This window comes from Apis cerana, linkage group LG1 (genome assembly GCF_029169275.1).
Source record: "Apis cerana isolate GH-2021 linkage group LG1, AcerK_1.0, whole genome shotgun sequence".
Taxonomy (NCBI): Eukaryota; Metazoa; Arthropoda; class Insecta; order Hymenoptera; family Apidae; genus Apis; species Apis cerana.
Window position 1 is genome coordinate 7,370,501 of NC_083852.1, and position 21,857 is coordinate 7,392,357.

General features: G+C 33.2%; 2 protein-coding genes and 2 long non-coding RNA genes across 5 annotated transcripts; 2 read left to right on the plus strand and 2 right to left on the minus strand.

Annotated features, from left to right (window-relative positions):
* Window positions 1–2,484: 2,484 nt before the first annotated feature.
* On the minus strand, window positions 2,485–10,575 carry LOC107994943 (uncharacterized). Of its 2 annotated transcripts, none has more exons than XM_017052125.3 (13): window positions 8,760–10,575; window positions 8,385–8,573; window positions 8,024–8,259; window positions 7,719–7,930; window positions 7,475–7,551; window positions 7,136–7,332; window positions 6,941–7,058; window positions 6,375–6,520; window positions 6,057–6,250; window positions 5,852–5,981; window positions 5,515–5,704; window positions 5,226–5,368; window positions 2,485–5,157 (listed from the first exon to the last, which is right to left on the minus strand). In XM_017052125.3, exons 1-13 carry the CDS (start codon window positions 10,024–10,026, stop codon window positions 3,031–3,033), a joined length of 5,226 nt encoding a protein of 1,741 aa, XP_016907614.2. In that variant the 5' UTR covers window positions 10,027–10,575; the 3' UTR covers window positions 2,485–3,030. The 2 variants fall into 2 exon arrangements, with proteins under 2 accessions (XP_016907614.2, XP_016907613.2); XM_017052124.3 differs by having other exon boundaries at window positions 6,375–6,543; window positions 6,898–7,058.
* Window positions 10,576–10,755: 180 nt separating this feature from the next.
* On the plus strand, window positions 10,756–12,156 carry LOC133666928 (uncharacterized). Its single transcript, XR_009831831.1, has 2 exons — window positions 10,756–11,036; window positions 11,424–12,156. It is a non-coding gene; the product is annotated as an uncharacterized LOC133666928 (long non-coding RNA).
* A 1,953-nt stretch (window positions 12,157–14,109) lies between these two features.
* On the minus strand, window positions 14,110–15,063 carry LOC133666926 (uncharacterized). Its single transcript, XR_009831825.1, has 2 exons — window positions 14,923–15,063; window positions 14,110–14,706 (listed from the first exon to the last, which is right to left on the minus strand). It is a non-coding gene; the product is annotated as an uncharacterized LOC133666926 (long non-coding RNA).
* A 1,581-nt stretch (window positions 15,064–16,644) lies between these two features.
* On the plus strand, window positions 16,645–21,759 carry LOC107994953 (probable cytochrome P450 6a13). Its single transcript, XM_017052139.3, has 5 exons — window positions 16,645–16,987; window positions 17,249–17,819; window positions 19,044–19,265; window positions 20,159–20,410; window positions 20,999–21,759. Exons 1-5 carry the CDS (start codon window positions 16,646–16,648, stop codon window positions 21,154–21,156), a joined length of 1,545 nt encoding a protein of 514 aa, XP_016907628.1. The 5' UTR covers window position 16,645; the 3' UTR covers window positions 21,157–21,759.
* Window positions 21,760–21,857: the final 98 nt, after the last annotated feature.

The window sequence follows — 21,857 nt, forward strand, 5'->3', positions numbered from 1 at the left end:
AAAAAAGCATTAACTTACAAGTTATTTTGTCTCGTTAAATGTCGTAAAATTTAACGCGAGAAAGATAAAGGACAAAGTGGTACTCTTTCGTCCCTCGTGAATTTTCGACTTAAAATTCGAATATCTTTTAACATACATGCGTAATATATAATACAGTATATAAACATATAGAAGTAATATTTTAATATTATTCATTTAAAATTTTTATGATCGTCTCGGGACAAAACTTAAATATAATTTTTCTTCTAGGAGAAGGAGAAAAAGACTTTCCCTTAAAAATAGACCGAAATGCGCGTAAGAAAATTATTACAGCCATGTGTGCAACATCATAAGCTATCAGTTTAAACGTTATATCTCGAACGAGATATAGTTCGGGACATCATGTACACAGCTGCTGGAATCCGTGTACGTATGTGCACGTGTATCAACAAAGGCGCGTGTACACGTGGACGCAGGGTAGGAAAATCAACGACGATGGGGGAACACGAGGTTCGCCTAGCTCGTCGAGGAGGAAAGCGGATAAGCAGCCTACTAACGAGACGATGGACAAGAGATCACATCCGATGGATCGTGTTTTTGATGAAACGGCCGCGATTTCAACATACATGCCATCAAACGTTAAAGGGAATAAGTCTGAATAAGATTGGGAAAATCGTTCGAGGAAAGATTCAACGATAAAATAAGTAGGAAGAGAGACATGTGTGCTTCTTTCGAGAAAAATCGAAGAATTTGCGTTAATAAATGTAATCATCGAATGAATATTGATAAAAAATAAAACGAAACGGATTTTTTTCGTTCTTTTGATGTTGAACACTTTCGAGATAGATTGAGAGATACGTTACTTTTTACAGTTAAAAATCATCGTCGATATTTCCATCTCGACTGAGTCGTGACAAAGAAGGAAAAGAAGGATGGTATTCTTGCGCAAGTAAACAATCAAAGATTCGAAACACCTGAATCAGAACCGCGGTCGCATTCCTAGCTTATGAAGGGTCGTGCAGCTCGTGGCCCTGGATTCTAGAATCTCAAGAGTCCCGTTCCAAGCTTTCGCTCACAGCCACGGCACTGTGAACCCATGGTAGTCCAAACTGGTGGCAAGTGATCCGTGGAAGGTCGTACCGCTCGCGTTTCGACCGTTTCGAATTCCTCGAACGTCCGTGTTCACGATGGCTATGCCATTTTGTGGTTTCATACCTGAGAACGCCTAGGGACTGGAACCACTTATCGAAGTCCTCGAGTATTCGTATATTTCGCGCCAGGATTCTGTTAGATAATTTGATATCGCATCGCCCCGATCCATAGCTCCGTTTATACGTATAAATTCCGGCTACATTCATGTCCGGCCTGCGCCGGGACAATTGGGGTTGAAGGATCCACCAGATGGTTTTCATTTGGTCAATCGTTACGAATTATTGAGATGTTATTCAAATGTACACTCGAGCCTGTCATATTTGATATCGTAAAAATCCATCCCTGGATATTAAATAATAACTTCAATCGAATGTATCAAGACTTTAATATATTGATTTACGTGTCTCGATTATTTTCCTCTTTCTTTTCCTTTTTTGTAATTACGTTAATAAAATAGAGAGATTTAAAAAAAAGAAAAACCACAGATTCGTTAGAGACGTGAAAATCAAAATGAAATTAAAAGCACAAGAAGCGATACACATAATTTTTCTAAATCGCAAGAATCTCACATTCTTGCAGAGAGTATTGGAAGAGTGCACAGGAAGGAAAGGAACGATAATAATAGAAAAAAAGATTGAAATACGAGGTATTCATGATCTTTCGATCAATTTAGCTCGTGTAGACGAGTATCTGATCCATTCGTGGGATGTGTACATGGTATGAAGACATCGCTGATCCCGTATGACAGGCGTAAACGGGCCAAGCCACGCCGATCGAGCTTGCGATGCAATGAAAAGCACCGTAAGCGGCCATCTCCTGCGGTCGCTTCCTATGCTGAACGGAAGTAATCCCTACGGCGCTATAAACGCGCGTGTACATCACCCGCCCTTGGATAACGTCCACAACGAGAATCAGCTTGCGAACAAACGGCGGCCATTATGTGCTCGTATGAGCTCTTTACGAGGCCTCCTGTCGTAAACTAACGACGAGGGAGGGTAATCTTTTCTTTTTACTCTGATTCCATTGCGTTCCCTGATATTCTTTCTTAGTGAACCAAGCTCTTAGTAGTGGATCGTAAGTTATTGGCAAACGAGGATAAGAGACGCGCGAGTCGATGAAAATTGCATGGACACAGGTGAGTAAATAGACAGTAAATGGAGTTTGAAAATTGTTTGGATATTGATTATGATTTGTCGTACTTTGTTTTTCTTATTTTATCATTTCAGAAAAAAAGAATCGAAATCCAAATATTTATGGAGTCGAAATTCTTTGGAATTTATCGAATGTAAGAAAGAACAGTTGATAAAAGAGAAATAGAATCGTGATTAAAATTAAGAATTTTAAAACAATATATATACATATAAAGAAAACTTCGTTACATGAAGTTTCCATTTCTTCAGAATCATTTTATTATCAATATTTTTACAATGAACACGTCTCATCAAATTTCAACAACATAATTAAGTATAACAGGATATGGATAATGAACTTTTGTTCAACGAAAAATAGTTTTTTTTTTTATTTTGGTCTCGTCATTCGTCTCTCAACGTTTAAAATTCCAACAACTAAAGAACTATAGAGCGAATCGTTTCTTTTTTTAATACACGTAAAGATGATACACAGATTGTAAAAATGTTCTATAAATCGATATGCTTCTAAAAATCGCTCGATAATGCTTCTCACAAAGGGACAACGATTCAATTCGTCGATCACCAACTTTTCGAAGATTCATATTCTTCCTTTCAAAACCCATCATCGACCTTTCTCCCAACCATTCGTCGAAAAATTCGTCCATTCTTCTCTGGAGGAATCCAACCGATAACTTCCTCGCGAATAATTTACCTCGTTATAGTTACGTTTATTATCTTTTTTCTTGCTTCGATAGTCCCTTCAAATCCATCAAGTCTCTTCCCTCTCCCAGATCCATTCCGTCTCCTCCAATTTACTCCTCGGACTTGTTTTATAAACTTGCTCGTCCTCGGATGGCCAATTAGACCTCGAGGAGTCCTCCTCGACGTCCGATGATCTCAGACCAAATTTGTTGCTCTCGAAACTCTTGCTCCTCTCCGTTGACGAAGATTCCGCTCCCTCCGATCTCGAACTCCTCGTCGTGTACTCCTCCGTGTCGCTGCTTCTGCTGTGCGTCAATTCCGTATCATCGTCGGGAGACGCGTCTGTGCCCTCCCCGTAATGCTGCTCCCCACCGCCTTCCTTTTCAACCTCTTTCGACGCAGGATCCTCGTCCCTAGATCTCGCCGTCTCCGCTTTAGATTGTTCTTTCGGTTCTTTGATCGTATACGCGGAACCATCCTCCTCGGAACGAGATTTCTGCATCTGCCAAGCCTTCTTGAACGGATGTTCCCGTTCTTGCTGAACGAGCTTCGGTCTCTCCACGACAAGATATTCCGGATCTTCCTCGCTGGCCTGGCTCTTTACGATCGACTCGCGTTTGTACAGGCCCGTGGACGAAGATCTGGGCAATCCTTCCCCGCTGTCTTGCCTCACAACGTTCCATCCAGATTCCGTCAGATCAGAGTCATCGTCCCGGGCAAGCTTCGAGAGATCCTGCAAAGACTTTTTCCTACTGTCCTTCGTCAGCACGAAGTTATAACCTGCTACGTCGCTGTCTTCCTCCATAGAAGTCATCTCGCTGCTGCTCGCGTAAGACGGCCTCCTCCCCGCCTCCTCCCCCTCTCCCTCCACCTCCTCCCTCGGTGGCGGCGCTCGCTCGCGATACTCCCTTCGCCTAAACGTGTACGCGACATCCTCCTCCTCTTCCTCCTCCTCCTCGCTCCGCTCTTGAGACGAGCCGAGCTGGGCGGCGGCACGCGTTCCAACGCTCACCGTCCACGAGTCCATATTATCGTCCGAGCCGGGATCCTTCAGCAGGGCTATCTTACCCTCAGCCGAGGATCTCCTTCTCGGCGAGCTTAAATCTTCCTCGTCCTCGAAACGGGGATCCCGTTCCCGGATCGCGTGCTTCTCCATAAATTGTTTCCTCCGTATCCTCAACTCGCTCTCCCAATCCTCCTCGTCGCTTATCCTCGGCTCCACGGGCGGATGCCTTTTTTCAATTTTCCTCTGTTGCGAGGATACCTCGTCCTCGTTCTCAGAGGAGCGAGCTCTCCTCGCCTCCCCGTATCTCGAGAGTGGCGGTCTTGTTTGTCTTTGGAGCGGAGCCTCGCGCTCCTCCGATTTTCTCGAGAGCCTTTTAGACTCCGGGCCCCTGGAGGATGAACGTTCCTTACCGACCAACTCCCAAGAACGATAATCGTCCGATTCCGTAATCACGGATCTCCCTCTGGACCTAGATCTCCTGTACCTCCTTCGATCCTCCTCCTCTTCCTCCGCCTCTTCCTCTTCCTCTTCCTCCTCCTCCTCCTCCTCGCTGCCCCGTGTTGACAATCTCTTAGCGTCGAAACTTCTCGAGAGCGAACGCCTGCCTCGCTTAACAGCTTCTTCCCGCTCCTGTTGCATCCTGGAAAAAGTACTACCGGAGACTACGTCGTTTCCTTGCTCTCGATAATCCCTTTGAACGCTTCTGCCCCTCTTCCCTTGCTCCCTGTACTCGTCGCTGTCCCTTGACCACCTCTTGTTCGCATCCTTTGCCCAATCCCTGGCCAAGATCTCCGAGGCCTCCGCCTCGGTTGGCTCGCGGCTGATGAACGATCTCCTTCGGCCGATCGACGCCTTCAAAATCGGCATGTGCACCTGTTCCTCGTCCTCCACGTTCTCGCCATCTTTGTACCTCCTGCTCCCACCGTCGACTATGTCTCGTTGCCAGTCCCAACCGGTCGACGCCACCTCGTCTTCCTCGAACGCTTTCCTCTCCCGCGTCTTCGCCTCCTCCGTCCGCCTCGCGGCTTTCTCGAGCTTCCTCGTCGATCCTTCCTCGCTCGGGACGGCTACTTTCAGGATGTCCGTGCTCTCCATCAGCACGTTCTTGATCTCTTGCATCGGAAGGTCGAAGAGCAAAGTGAGAACGATCGATATCGATATCGTTGCGCCCGCCTCCAACGGATCTAACTGTTAGAAAATGTGGTAATCGAGATTGTCGATGTTGTAATCGTTGGTTGAATTTTAAAAGTACATACGAATCTGTAGAAATGGAATTCGTTGGAGTATCTCGCGGTTCCAACGTTGTAGAAAAATACTATGAATTGGGTCAAGTATACGGCGTACGATATCCTGCTGAAGATTATTAACCAGTGATGTGAAAGGAATCGGTTTATTATACCTGTAGAGAATTAAAAATTAAAATCTGAAGATTCTAGGTTTTTAAAGCAATATATTTCTGTGCGATTAAAGAATAAAGATGAGGATGTAATACGTGTACTGCGACTCGATATATTTTCATAATCGAAGTTGGGAAAAAGGGCAAACCTCCGTGATTCGTGTAGCACGCAAACACGATCCAAGACAAAGCCAAAGCTGACACGACTGGACTGATCACGATGTAATTAGTTGCTTCTACAACATCGTAAACGTAGTCCCTTCTGGCCAACTGCCAGGGTGATCCTAACGACCACGATGCCAATGCCATTGCGATCAACCATCCCAAGATCACTAACACCTGAAATTAGTCCATCGAGTCTGCTGATCTCTGGTCATGATCTTGGAATTATGGAACGAAAATTCATGAAAAACGTTTCGAAAGTAAAATTTATCTGAATAGTATCCAAATTGAATAATATTCTATAAAAATAAGGATTTCATATACCTTGGGTATCCTTACTTCTGGTCCAGTGTAACGTAATAGCACGCCAAGCGTTACACCGAACAGATATGGCGTGATTCTGTATATAGGTACTATATAAACTAAATTGACAGTCTTATAAATGTGTTTCAATCTAAAATAAAAGAATCAGTAGTCGAGATTAATGCGAAGTGTGAAAAAATTGAAAAATATTATATTATATACTTACGACATTCCGTGGAAAACAACGATAGAAAGATAGTTACTCATCGTTGTTATGTAACGGAGTGTGGCTGATAACAAAATGAAGAAAAATATTACGAGAATCCCAATGATGGGCTTGCATTGCAAGAAGAATACCAACATGGGTGCTAATAACGATAATTGCACGTCCAAAGCCAAATGATGGGTGTGAGTTGCGCACTATCAGTGAAGAAGAAAAAAAATTTAATTTAATTGTATAATAATGTAGGATTAAAATATTGATATAAATTATTGACAATCTTTTTTCAATTATTTTAAATAATTAAAAAGGAATTAGAATTACCTCTTCTTCGAAGGGTAAGAAATTTTGTATGTACAACAAATTCATCCACGCGCTGCTTTTGCAAAGATCTGCATTTCCTAATATAATGTCGTTCCATTGTGGTCCCGATCCGGTATGCTCCATTATAAATGCGTACCAAAACACCACTACGAGTAACATTGGGGTGAGTCTGAACAACAAGTAACAACGAATAGAAAAATCAATATTTTTCCAAAAAAAAAAAAGAAACGACTCGTACAAACAATAAATGTTCCCTATAAATAAAAATGAAAAATACTATTACGAATTTAGTTTCAAAATTGATATACTTTGTATTACATTTTTAAAAAGCAGAAAAAAATATTGATTTTTCATCAATAATTTAATTGAACGAAAATTCAATTTACGCACACTTTAGTTCTCTATTATTTTTCGTTGTGTATCGTTATATTTCAAATCCTTTATTCAAGAGATTATTAAACAAAATGGCTATCTAAAAACTCGTTTAATAATAAAACTGTCGATTAATCGATAATCAACTTACCTGATATATCTGGCAATAAAACGGCAAAACCAGCGAATCTCACCTCGTGTTATAAACTCGTGTGCCATGTTGAAAGACGTTAAGGTACCGCTAATTAATAAAAACGTGTCCGTGTAAAGAAGTCCACCCCTTAGAATGGTAGTTAGAGGATTGTTCGTCACCTGTTTCAACATCGACATGATTTACGAAAAATCAAAAAGGTAAACGAAAGATAAAAATCAATTAAATTAATAGTTACCTCGGTGAACTCGATTCGATTTGAAAATGGTAACATCGAGATTGTTATAACTTGATGGGAAATGTAAAGCATAATCGTGATGAGCGATCTGATCCCATGAATGCACGGGATCCCACCTTTGCCCGATTCCTTCTTGAATAAGGATCTGACGGTTCTCCGTAAGGAAAAAGACATTATTATTCTCTCCGAATAATTTCCTGCAGAGAACCATAAAAAAAAAATCAATCGTAACATCTCGTTTCAAACATTATTAACTTTTTCTTTTTTGAAATGCGTACAAGCGAAGCTAAATCTTTGTAAGCGCATTAACTTACAGAAAACATATATATGAGAATCTACCTTTTCCTTCCGAAACCACCAAATAATCTCTCACGGTTGCTACAATGGCGAGACAAACGACCATCGCGTAGAAATATCTGTAAAAGAGGAAAAAAAAAATCATTTCATTTCTTCGATATATTCTTTGAGAAAGATTAACAATTTTTTTTTTTTTTAAGAAAGATTAAAACGAGTCGAAAGCGAATTTTTCTTTTTTATATTATCTCAATTTGAATATTTGAAAGTCGTAGATACGGATACATACAAAACACAGATCGTCTCTTTTGAATAGCTTCGTGATTTTTGTTTGACATAGCACATTTTAGGATCGACATCTACTATAAATTGAATTCCTACAGTAGAATTATAGTCGTTCAACGCCTGTTCAACGATGCTTTGGGCGTCCTCCGCGGTGCACGCTGCCGGAAGACACAACGCCCACTTCACGGTCTGGAATCTTGGAATAAAATAACCACTCTGAAAAGTTGAACGTTCGTTACGACACAGATTAGGAAAAAGTTTGATTAACAATAAATTTTAATGAATTTTAATTAATTTAAATCTACTTACATCGTGCATGCTCGCTCTAATAGCGGCACGTGCTTGCATCATATTGACAGGAAGCTTCATGTCTGGACGAGACGGAGACAAGTCTATGTAAGCCAAGCAATATTTCCCTTGGACCTTTATCGTATTTTCATCTAATTTCACGTGCGCCATTACGCCCAAACACTCGTCAAAATCTCCAAATTGATTTACATTTCCTCGCAATAAACCCGATGGAATTTTCGCACTCGAGTCTAACACTGATTCGTGCAAATAAGAAAAATACAAAACTTACAAAATTAGTGTAAAAATCATCCTCTCCCGTTCAATCAATAATTTTTGAAATTTTTCAATTTTCGTAATATGAATGAAAATGTTTACTTACTTTGCAACGCCCATAACTTGTGGCCCCTTAACTGTCGTAGAAAAATTTTGATATGCTGCTGACACTCGAAATTTTCAATGGCTGTGAAATTTGGCACGAAGGTCGGCACGCGTAATATCGCATCGTTCAATCGAGCCAAAGCGAAAGCAGCGTCCACGTGCGTTTTCGTTTTTGCTTTCGTTTCATCTTCTATAAACAATATCATAGTCCTTTCATTCTATAGAACAAAAATTAAGAGAGAAAGAGAGAAAGAGAGAAAGAAAGAAAGAAACAATCGATAATTTTTTCCTCATCTCGTTAGATAATATAATAATATAATAGATTCTGAAAATCAAAACATCCAAAAATGGATATTCGATCTTTCACGATACTCACTGTCGGATCGTTTAATTTTTGAGTCTTTAATTCGAGCAGATTGAGGACTCGTTTCTTTTTTCGACGGTTCTCGCGTCTTCGGCACTTCCGGTTTCATCGGAATTTTCGCTTTTTCCACCGGTTTCATCTTCAATTTGGACGATTCTGATTCAGATTTCGTTATTCTAACGGGCTCGATCTTCTTCGTGGCTTCAACCGGTTTCGACGATCCCTCGACCAACTTTTTCTCATCCGCCTTCGTCGTTTCGATCTTGCTTCTTGCAATTTCCTCTGGTTTCCTCTCTAATTTTGCTTGCTTAATCGCATCGACTTTTGGTTTCATCACGTTATCAACTTTTGACTTCTCATCATATGTAATTTCCACCGATTTAATCTTATCTTTGTCCGCGTATCTAACTTTTTCTAATTTTTTCGGTGGAGGAGTGGCAACTACCTCTTTCGATTCTTCCTCGTCTTCATCCTCGTCTTCGTCTTCGTCTTCGTCTTCGTCCTCGTCTTCGTCTTCCTCTTCCTCTTCCTCTTCATCATCTTCATCATCATCATCATCATCTTCGTCTTCCTTTTCATCTTCATCTTTATCTACCTTGCCTAGCTTCTTAGATCTAATTATCTCCTTCAATCCTTTCTCCGGACTAACTTTTTTCTTTGAATCCATCTTCCCGCTTTCCTCTTCATCCTCTTCATCCTCCACAATTTTCCTCCTACCCTTCACCGTTATCGCTCTTCCCCGAGAATCCTCCGCATCTTTCTCCTTTTCCTCTTCCTCCCTGCTTCCGTCGTAATCCTCGCCGTCATCCTCGCCCTCCCTTTCATCATCGCCACCGCTCGATGCGACCTCCTCCACAGTCTCCACCTCCACAATCGCCTCCTCTTCGTCCTCCTCCTCCTCCTCAAGATCCTCAACACTCCGCGATGCCCCGCCATCCTTCACCCCCGCGAATCCGGTCTTTTCGTGTTTCACGCGCACCCCCTCCAACCCTCCCCCCTCGTCGAGCGACGACACAAGCTCGGCAGGTGGTTTCATTCGAGCGATGCTGGCATGAGTCTGTGCCGTGGTGTCGTGCCTCTTGGTCAACGTGCCCGCGATCCTCTTCTCCTGGCATCTACCGGAGGCAGAGGCGCAAGCAGCGCGATGCGGCTGCTCCGCCGATGATGTAAAGGCCATTTGCCCCGTCGTATGATCGCGTATGCGGAAGGCATAGCAGGTGTAGAGGAACAGCACCAGAGCCAACAAACCGACACACTTGCCCAAAAGGGCGACACCCATATCACCTCAACGTTTCGTATCGAAAAGTATCGCACCACCGGATGATGTATCTTCACACGAGAAAAAAATTGTCTCGAAAATGTATAAACGTATACATATATTTCTTTCGATACGCTTTCGACGCGTCGATCCTCTCTCTCTCTCTCTCTCTCTTCCTCCTCTTCCCTTGCCCTCGACGAGTCTTTTTTTTTCCGCCACGAAGAACAGGCAACCCGGACAGCTTCTCCGGATACTATCGTATCATCCGCCTCCAACAATGTACCACGTCCCCGGGCTACCGACATCCACCAGCGGCCTTCGTGAAAATTAGAACGCATGGCATCGTCCCAACCAGCTAGAAGTTTTATTTAGCATCAACATCTCGGAAGCTTTAGGTAGGCTGGCTTGATGCTTGATCGAGAGCACGCAGGCGCCTTCCACGGAATCGCCGCGCCATGTGGTCCCCCACGTTTCCGCCAAAGCTGATTGCGCAATGCTGCTTCCTCCGCAGACCACGGCCGTTTCAACGCTTCAACTTACTGCCCAACTTCTCCCCTTTCTTCTCCTTCTCCTCCTTCTCTTTCTTGTCGCGAGCCGTCAACGCCGGATCGAGCGTTTTTCTCGCCCTGAGCATTTTTGAACAAAGATTTTGTGAACAAGTTTCTTGTACCGGGCAGAAGTTTTTCTCTTGTGGAGAAATTTTCAATCGAGTATTTATAAATTATCGATATATGAGTGAAGTGATCGAAAAATGTTTTTTTTTTTTTTCCTAATGAAAGATTGAGAAAGGAGATTAATTAATTAATTTTGATATCAGGATGTGTTTGAAAATAAATCGCAGATGAGAGATTGTGAAATTTTGTTTCTTGTTTAAAAAAATTTAGAAAATTTCTAAAGTGGTGCCCCCTTCTCTCGATCCCTTAAGCACACGTTTTACTCGTTGGGTAATCCAGCATTGCGAACCACATCACTTCGTGAACTTTGTAATATCGTGATATAGAAAGTAATTACCTAATTTATAGTTTTTTTAGGTAAATTTTTTAATCGATTCACTTGACGAAATCGAAAAAAATATATCGAATCGGTGATTTTATTGTACGAAATTATATATAACGTGAAACAATTGATCAAGCAATTGATAGTATAAATCTTTAATGAATTAACTTGTAAACATCACTGTGGATTAATTAATACGTATTTGAGAGTTATATATGAAAATGAAATATATCAATTATTCGATGAAACAAATCGAATCAGCCGGAAAAATTGCTCTGAACATTTTACGTTATCTGCATGATAATTTCCTTTTTTTTTTCATCTTTCATTTCGAAAATAATTATAAAGCATCGGAATTGTCTCTCATTGCCACTCACAGTTTTAATAACTGATGCAAAACTTGTTATAATTCCTTCGAATAGGAGACTACATTTATGTCGTTTACGTAGCTCATACGTAAATGCGTCTTTGATACGATGCATCATGGACGGAAGGCTTTAACAAAATAAACCAAGTGGAGAAACGAGCCGAATGTGGCTCGGAGCAACCAATTAAGCATCCCTGGTTCAATCTATTCCTCGACCGATCGCCGAGCTTTTCGGATACAGTTCGAAAATAATGCCCGCTTGCTCGCCCACGACACAACTTGCCTCCGCGAAGGTTGTCGCGATTTTCTTCTGGCATCGAGTCTCGTTGATTAACTCGACGCTGCGCCGTCTGGTATGCAACTCTTGGGAATCATCCAGATACTGAGAGAGTCTGGTATTTCGATCGAGATCGATGTTTGATTTATTAGTCATTTTTCTGGGAAGAAAGAATCAGGGGATTTATATTTCAACGAGTTTTTCGAGAACTGTTTTTTGCTTTGCATATTTTTTTGATCGAAACTGTTGCTCACGCAAAATTCGAGAAAATCTACAATTGTTTTTAAGAAATATATTCGATGGCTATGAATTCATGATATCACCGAATGTAGCGGAATATAAAATTAAATTTGTAATGTATATTAACAGATATATTTGGATAACATCAATTTGGATATAAAATTTATTTCTTCGTTTCATTTTTTCACTTGATTATTAAATTTCTTAATCGTGGAAAATTATCTTATGTATTTCCATCTAGTAAATAAAATTTTTTCAATTGTTCTTAAAATTTCTCAATTTTCAACTTTGCATACAAGATATAATATATAAGAATCGCAACGATTTCATGTGATTTTCTATATAAAAAATAAACTCCACAAATTAATTTTTTTTCCTTTTTTTTCATGAGAAGAACAATTATAAAATTTTAATTATATTTTACTTAAATGATAATAAAAAAATTAATTAAAAAAAAAAATTGCATAAGATGATCGGTAAAATTGGAAATGATAATAAAATGTTAAACCGAGGCCCTCTGGCAGGTCTATTCGATAACATAGATGTGAATTTTCTGAAGTAAGATAGATAAAGAGAAGAAATAATAAGAAAAGGACAGAGATAGAATAAAAATATTGAAATCAGCGCCATCTTCAGAGTGCCGCAAATGAAACTCAAGGATAGACAAAGAGCGATGATAAGAGAAGGATAGAGTTAGTATAAGAATTGACTATCACCGCCATCTTTAGATAATTCCTAAAAACATCTCGTCAAATGTAAGATAAAGTAGAAAATTAATAAGAATTGACAGCAAACGCCATCTTTTAAAAATTTCGGGAAAAATAATTTCAAAGAAGTACACTTAAAATATAAGAGATGGCGCTGGCTGTTAATTCTTATTATATCTATCTTTCTTCAACTATCTTCTGTCCTTTCTTTACGAGTTTCATTTGCGGCACTCTGAAGATGGCGCTGATTTCAATATTTTTAATATATCTCTATCTTTCTTCAATTGTTCTCTTTCCTTGTTTATATTTGTTTTATCTGCACCATTAAAAGATGGCGCAAGCGGTCAATTCTTATCTTGTTCTCACTCTTAACAATGAAATATTTAATAAACAAATTTATAAATAAATAAATTAATTAATAATTAGATAGATAAATAAAAAAATAATATATAAATCAATAAATAAATTGATAAAATAATAAATAAAATCATAAAAAAATAGAAAAATATAACATAAATGTAAATATATTTATATAATTTAATATATCAATTTTTAATTGCAATAAGTGATTATAATCATTATTAAAAATAAAAATATAAAAATTAATAAATTATTATATATATATAATATCCATATATTCGAAAAATTAGTTTTAATATAAACGAATACATTCCCTTTTCGTAACGATTATTATGATTTTATATAAATACGAGGCATATTGCGAGAAAGTCGTCATTTACTAACGAGCTCGCTTCGCGAATAGATCGGAATTATAATATTTTAATTAAATTTTTATAATACAAAGGATAATTTTCTATTATTTATTTTTATAATGTTTATTTTAAATTAATATTTAATACTGTTTTAATTATATTGTGTATTATTTATTAATTTTATTTTTAATTTATATTTATTTATTAGTTATTCATTTTTATTATTTTATTTATTTATAATTTTTCAATAATTTTTAACAATTTATTTATTAATTTTCTTCTTTATTTATTTAGAGTTTTTTTTATTCATTTATTCTAGTTTTTATTTAATAATTTTTTTATTCTTTTAAATATTTATTTAAAGAAAATTATTTGTTTTCTTATTTATAAATTTATTCATTCTTTTATAATATCATTTATTTTTTTTATCAATTTATTAATAATTTTCTTTTTCATTTATTTATTTATTTATTTATAAAGTTTTAAGATAAAAATTAAAAACTATTGCCATCTTTTGAACGTCAAAAACATTTTCATCAGAAATATTCAGCGAATAGCTCTAACTCTTTTTCTATTTTACCATATTTCTTGAAAGATTATTACATTTAACATTCAAAAGATGGCATTGATGATTAATTCTTAACTATCTCTGTCCTTCTTATATTATATATTTTCCTTGTCTTGTATGTTTCATCTACGGCACTCTAGAGATGGCGTTGATTTCACAATTTTTAACTATCTCCATCCTTTTCTTATTATTTACTTTCCTTGTTCTTATTAATTCATGGATTAAAAAGATCGTAGTGATTTTTTATGAAGTTTATTGCGTCAATATCCAATTTATTAATTGAAAATATCAATAAAAATCTATTACATTTAATTTTTATATATTCTAGATATATATATTTTATACAAATAAATTTTTGTGTTAATATATAATTTTTATAATATATATTTCTATCGAATATTTTATATTTCATGGGAATAACAAAAATAGGAAAATAGAATGCTAGATTAAAAATTTTTACAGGTTCTATACATACAATTATCTCTTTGTTTGATAAAACACAGTAATTGACATCACTTTTCAAAATTTTGATTTTTTTTTTTTTTTTTTTTTTTACTTTTGTAATATATATACGAAAATTTTTCATAAATTCTAACCTAAAATTATTTCCTTATAAAATCTAGATGCATAAATATTATAATAATAATAATAATAATGAAAGAAACAAGTCACGAATAAAAAGACAGGTGTACTACTGCCAACGAATTTTCATTTGCATTGCTTCTATTTTTCTGGTAACCTAGTCTCTCTATATCATAAGGAGATAGAAGGTAGAGAAAGGCACGCAGGAAGAAGTCGAACGAGCTCCTTCATGCTCTACCATCTGTTTTCATCTAAAAGCATAAGAAGAAGAGTTCAAATTCACAGTAAAGTAAAAGTAAGATCTATATTCATTTGTAGTAGATTGCTGACAGATATGCGTCCAAATCGTGACGTAAACCATATTATCTATAATATATAACATAAAACTACATTCTAAAAATTTGATATAATGTGGAACTACAAATTTAATCTTTTTCTTTTAGGTTTGTATAAGAAATTTCACTTACAAATACAACCGTTCCACTTTATTTTTAATACTTGTTATTAATCTAATAGTTGATATCTTTTTCCAAATTGATATTATTCATAATTCATCCGATTAATCATGCAGCACAATGAATAAAAAGATACATCTGAATAGAAAGTTACGAATTATTTTGAAAACGAAAATTTGCGAATAAAATCAAATTAGCTAATTATCTAAAAGGAGAAAGAGAGAAGGAACGAGAAGTTAAACATAAACACACGACACTCGACCGGAACACGAGTTTGGATACGAACTGGCCGAAGCAGGAACACAAGGTCTCTATAAATGCGTGCGTGCGTGCGTTCATGATTTCCAGTCGGTGGGAGGTCAGCCTTTCGGCAAGAACGATATTCGTTGCGTATATGTGACGTTCTCTATCCCTCTATTTATTCTCTTTCTTTCGCTCATTTTTCTTTCTCTATCTTTTTTTTTTGTTCTTAAACTTGTGCAGTGTACTTTAATAACATTACGTCCTTTATGCTCGTGTGTATTCACATATGCGTTTATTCAAGAAAAGTATTGTGTGATAATGTTAATAAAAACATATAGAAATAAAAATATTGAAACGGAACATTATATAAAATGAAAAAAATTTTTAAATTAATGCAAAGTGATAATCATAAACATCTATATCACAAAATTAATAAAAGATCAAGTGTTAAAAATTTATAAAATAATAATTATTGTTTTAAAATAAATTCTTTCGAATATTCTTTGTAAATTTTAAATATTCGATCGAAAAAAACATCTTAAAACAAAATTCAGAAGAATTTTACGCTCTGTTAAATTTTAACTAATAGAACATTATAAAGAGTGCATGCGAAAGCATATGAAACTTTCTTAATGTAATTCTTCATACAATAATAACTGGTTAATTATTTAAAAAGCATTGTCTTATAGTTTTTACATTCCAACGATCGTAAACGAAAGCGTGACATGCTCATCATCTTAATTAGACGTTGGAAAAATATGCGCGAAATGCGCACTTGATAAAATGATTAGTAAAGCGATTAGAATTCAAATAAATAGTGTTAAACACAATCATTAACGTATTATTAACATTCGAATATTGAAATTGATGCTTGGTAATCACGTGCTTAAACGAAACATCTGCGTACGGATCGTACCAAGAAAATTCGAGCGAACATCTATCACTGACATTTCACCAGGAGAAACAAGAGAGTGCAAATACGCGCGCTCGTGAGTCAGTCTCACCGACAAGTATACTTCCACTTTTATAAACAGCTCCAGGGATTCGATTGGAATATCGAACTGCGTAATTCGAGCCGCGACAAACATCAAGTAATCCTTTGTTTTATTATTACCGTTGACCTCGCATCGATAACGTTGAACCGATATCCGGTGCACTCTGACGTTCCGGTAAAATAATAATGTCCTGTATATGATTTTATTTTAAAATGAAAAAGAGAAGAGAAATTTGATTGTGAAATGATATGTAATAAATTATTTATATGTATAGTAGACTATTAAAAAGAAAAAAATTTTGTGGTAGTATTTATCAAAGTATTACATTATACACATAATCTCTGCTACATAATATGATACATAATAAATATTACTATTGATATTAAAAATAAAAAAAATAACAATCGTGCTGTGATTATAATTGATGATCATATTCAAGAAGATAATCGTATAAATACAATATAATAAAAAATTCTAAAAAATCTATTGAATTCAAAATGTGGAACATAAGAGAATTATTGGAACAATTTCTTTTACCGGGATTCTTAGGTATTTTATATTGTTTTCTTACTTCTACATTTGATTTTTGGAAGAATCGCGGTGTACCCTTTCGAAAACCCACTATATTATTCGGAAATTTTGCTCCCATGTTATTGTTCCGGAAATCCTTACCAGAAGGTATAAAAGATATGTATGAATGGTTCAAAGATGAAAGATACTTTGGAGCGTTCCGTGTTAGATCGCCTGTACTGATCCTACGGGACCCAGATCTTGTGAAGAACATTTGTGTAAAAAATTTTACTTGTTTCTCGAATCGTGGTATACCAGTGAATTCCCAGGTAAAAGAAAAATATTTTACTTCATAAATGAATTTCGTTAAGAATTGATTTCAAACATCATTGATTTTACATATTAAATATTTAAACCATAATTTTTTATTTTATTTTATTTTACTTTTATAAATTACTTTTGATACTAAATTTTTTTAACTAAAAATTTTATTGTTTAGAAAAAAAATTTCTCTAAAAATTCATTAAAAAATATATAATGCATAATATTAAAGTAAAGCTAATTAAATAATATGTTTTTTTTTTTATTAGGATCCATTATCTGCCCATCTGTTTAACTTAGAAGGAAAAAAATGGAAAAGTTTAAGATCGAAATTGACTCCAGCCTTTTCATCCGGAAAATTGAAAAGGATGTTCTATCTGCTAGCAGAATGCGGCGAAGAATTTCAAAAATTAATCGATATATCTTCCGAAACCGATCGACCATATGAGATTCGCGAATTGGCCGCAAAATTTACAATAGACGTTATTGGTACTTGTGCCTTTGGCATACAAATAAATGCACTTACTGATGAGGAATCTGAATTTCATAGAGCTGCTAAAAAACTTTCGAAACCGAGTTACAAAGCTACTCTTTGGAGGATGCTCAGAACCGCCATGCCAAGATTATACAAATTTTTAGGAGTTCAGGTGATAGATCCTGGAGTGACAAAGTTTTTTAAAGACGTTGTATCGCAAATGATTAAACAACGTGAGGAATATGGTATTAAAAGGCATGATTTTATGGATTTATTAATTGAATTAAAAAATAAAGGTACTTTAGATGAATTTGGAAGTGGATTGGTTTGCAATGATGAAGACGCAGAAACAGCAGATGAAATAGGTATGTTAATTTTTAAGCATGTATTCAAATAAATGATAATAGTTCAAATTGAAGAGGAAAAATACAAAAATACTTGCGAAAGCGTTGAAACTGGATAAATTCAGTGTATCGCTATGTCTGTATCATTTATATAGATTACTTTATACGAAGATAAATTATACGTTTTACAAGAGAAATATCGTTCGTTTTAACATGAGATCTTATGCTTTGATAGTATCGTGCTGTTTCATCGTACAAATTTTTTTTCGAGAAAACAATGCCAAATAAATTCTAATTTCTTGTATAAATAAATTTGCCATTAGAAAAATATTAATTAAAATATATCGAATAGATTGAGATTTTTTTATTTTCAAATATTAAATATAATAACGAATTAAAAAAAAAAGAGAAATCAATGTAAAAATAGTTTTAAATTCAATATAAGAACAAAATTATTAAAAAAAATAGAAATGTAAATAAATATTTAAAATATAAAAGTTTATAAATTTAGTCCTCATATTATATCACTTTTTTGAAATATTACATATACATACATATAATATTAAAATAGAATAAACAATAATTGCAAAATTTAGAACATGTGAAAATTATTATTGAAGATATACTGGTTTAATTTTTATACTGATTCGCACTATTTCCTAATAATTTAATTGTATCAATGAAAGAAGAAAGTTACATAATAATTGATAAGTCTCTTCACTCAATATAAGCTCTTCATTGCACGCTTCAAACAGTTGTAATGATTAACTACAAACGATGCAATTCCCTAACAAATTAATCAAGATAAAATTGACAGTAAGTGCTTTATTTATATGTATACTTGTCACAAGATTCACATAATAGCAATAAAATTGTTAAGTTAATGAATGTTTCATTTATAAAAGACAAACATTATCAATTCATAATTGAAACCTTCATTTAATATTACTTAATTGCGAGATTTCAATTTTTTATACAAGAAAAATGGGATAGTTTATTAAATATATCATATTTATTTAATTTAAATAATCAATACCATATTTCGATAAAATATACTTATATGATTCTTTATAATAATCTGATTCATAACTAATAATAAAAAATTAAAAAATTAAAAATCACTCTATTTTCTTAGAAACATAAGTATATATTGAGAATTTATTACGTTTAATCACTAAATGAATATATTCTATAAAGAAATTTTTTGTTCATGAACTTTATCATATAAGGCGCTGTTATTTATAGAATTGGACGAGAACAGCATTGCAGCGCAAGCGTTTGTGTTTTTTGCCGCCGGCTATGAAACATCGTCAAACACTATTGCATTCTGTCTTCATGAGTTAGCGTTGAATACTGAAATTCAAGAAAAAACGAGACGGGACATACAAGATGCCATCGACAGCAGAAATGGCAAACTGACTTATGATGCTGTACAAGATATGAAGTATCTTGATATGGTCATTGCAGGTAAAAATCCATTTTCATCAATCTTCATTTACTATAAATTATATATATATTTTTTATATTTATCATGAAATATTTATCATGAAATATTCTTATTAGCTATTTTTTTATATTTATTATATATATTAGATACATTTTTCATTATACAGTTATGATTTCTTTGAATTTTTTGTTGCTTTACAAACTTCGTAATAGATATAGTACATGATTTATATTCATAACTAAGTTTAAAAATATCACTAAGATTAAAAGAGATAATCTTTTGAATATTGAAATAGTTAACAATTTTTAATAAAAAATTATATTAATAAAAATTATTTAAAATAAAAATAAAATATAGAATATATAAAAAAATATCTTATATCATTGATATCTACATATATATATTTCATATTTCATTAAGCTCTTATTAAATGAGATGTAAATAAAAATATATTTCATTTAAAAAAACAAAAATATTCTTGATATCTGCTTAATACCTCCAGATAGAAAATGATAATTATTTTATATGATATATAAAATAAAATAACAAATTTTTTTTAAGAATTTCTGTTAATTAAAAAAAATTAAAATTATAAATATAATATAATAGAATTTTATAAAATGATAATTTATTGTAATATTAACTATAATTTAATCATTTTCAATTAAATATTTTCTTTAAATCTAATTACATAAATTATGTACCATTTTTATTTCATCTTAATTATAAATTATACAAATATTAAACCATATTAGATTTAGATTGCTAAAAATTTCATCATCTAAAATTAAAATTAAATTATTTAAATCTTTATCTTTTTTCATTATTTTACTGTATAAATAATATTATAATAGTATATTAAAATACTATTATCTAAAAATAATTTAATTTTTTTTTTTCAAATTCTTTTTAGAAACGCTTCGAAAATATCCTCCAGCTTCAATGTTATCTCGGAGATGTGAATATCAATACCAAATACCAAATAGTAAAGTCGAATTACCAGCAGGCATACGGGTAATTATACCGATTTATGGACTTCATCATGATCCAAATTATTATCCAAATCCTGCAATATTTAATCCTGAAAGATTCACAGAAGAAAATAAACGAACCAGACATCCATATGCATATCTTCCATTTGGTGAAGGACCACGAAATTGCATAGGTAATTATCAAGTATATTTTAATTCAATTCATTGTAAAAAATAATAATAAATTTTATTTTGTAGATTCTTAAAATAATAATATAATAATCTTAAAATAATAAATAATAATATAGAATTACTTATAAAAATATCTTAATTTAATATTAAAAAGCTACTAATATTTTTAATATTAAATAACTAAATATAATTTCTAAATTTTATTTCTGCTTTTAAATTATTATATAAATCATTGATAATTATGCATTTAATTGCAATTGAAATCGTATATATATATATATATATATATATATATATATATATATATATATATATATATGTGTGTGTACATTATTCTCAATTTTTAACATAAATAACTTTTTATTGTCATGCTTTTGCATGTTAACTTTTTATGTCAATATGATATTAATTATATATTATAATAAGATTTTAAAATGTAAATATATTTGTAAATTTTTTAATCATAACATTTATTATTAATTCAATAAATCATAACTTTTTACAATTTTTATAATCATTAGCTAACATCAAATGACATTCTAAAGATTAAATTGTTATTAACTATATTTAATAACACGTTTTTGTTCCAGGAATGCGATTTGCATTATTACAAATCAAAGTGGGAATAATCTCGTTTCTTAGAAACCATAGAGTGGAAACATGTCAGAAAACAATTACGCCGATAAAATTTAGTAGACGAAGTCTCGTAACAACTAGTGAGAAAGGATTTTGGCTTAGAATTAAATAATATTTTTAAATTTAAAAAATTTGAAAAAAAATTATATAAATATAATATTTATTATGTACTTAAAATACCTCAAAAAATAATCAATATTAATAATTTTTCCGTTAGTATTCTTAATATTAGTGAGGCCAGTAAAAAATTTTAATTTTGATATTTATATTTTATTTTTTTTTTTACTTTTATACATTATTGAAATAATTAAATATATTATAAATACATTATATTATTTATTTAAAATAATTAATATCATTTTTCACAATAATTAAAAAATTTCAATGATATATTTTAGGTTATCATCATCAATAAATGTATATATACTTATAGTTCTAAATATATATATATATTATATATTAATTATTTTTATAACTGTATATATATACAGTTATAAATATAATTAATATTCTTTTGAATTGAATATAATTATCTTAATATAATGCAATGTATTACATATCTTAATGGATCGTACTTGAGAGTAATTAATATTATTGTATTATATAAATATTTTTGAAAATGATTCTATTATAAAAATAAAACATTTATATTTTTGTAAACATTTTATATATTATTATAAATTTATATATATAATAAAATATATTTTATAATTAATCTTATAGTATACTTTTTAAGTATTTATTTTTTATTAAATATATTTTTATAATATGTATAATATGTATAATATAATTTATTATAATAATTTCATTCCA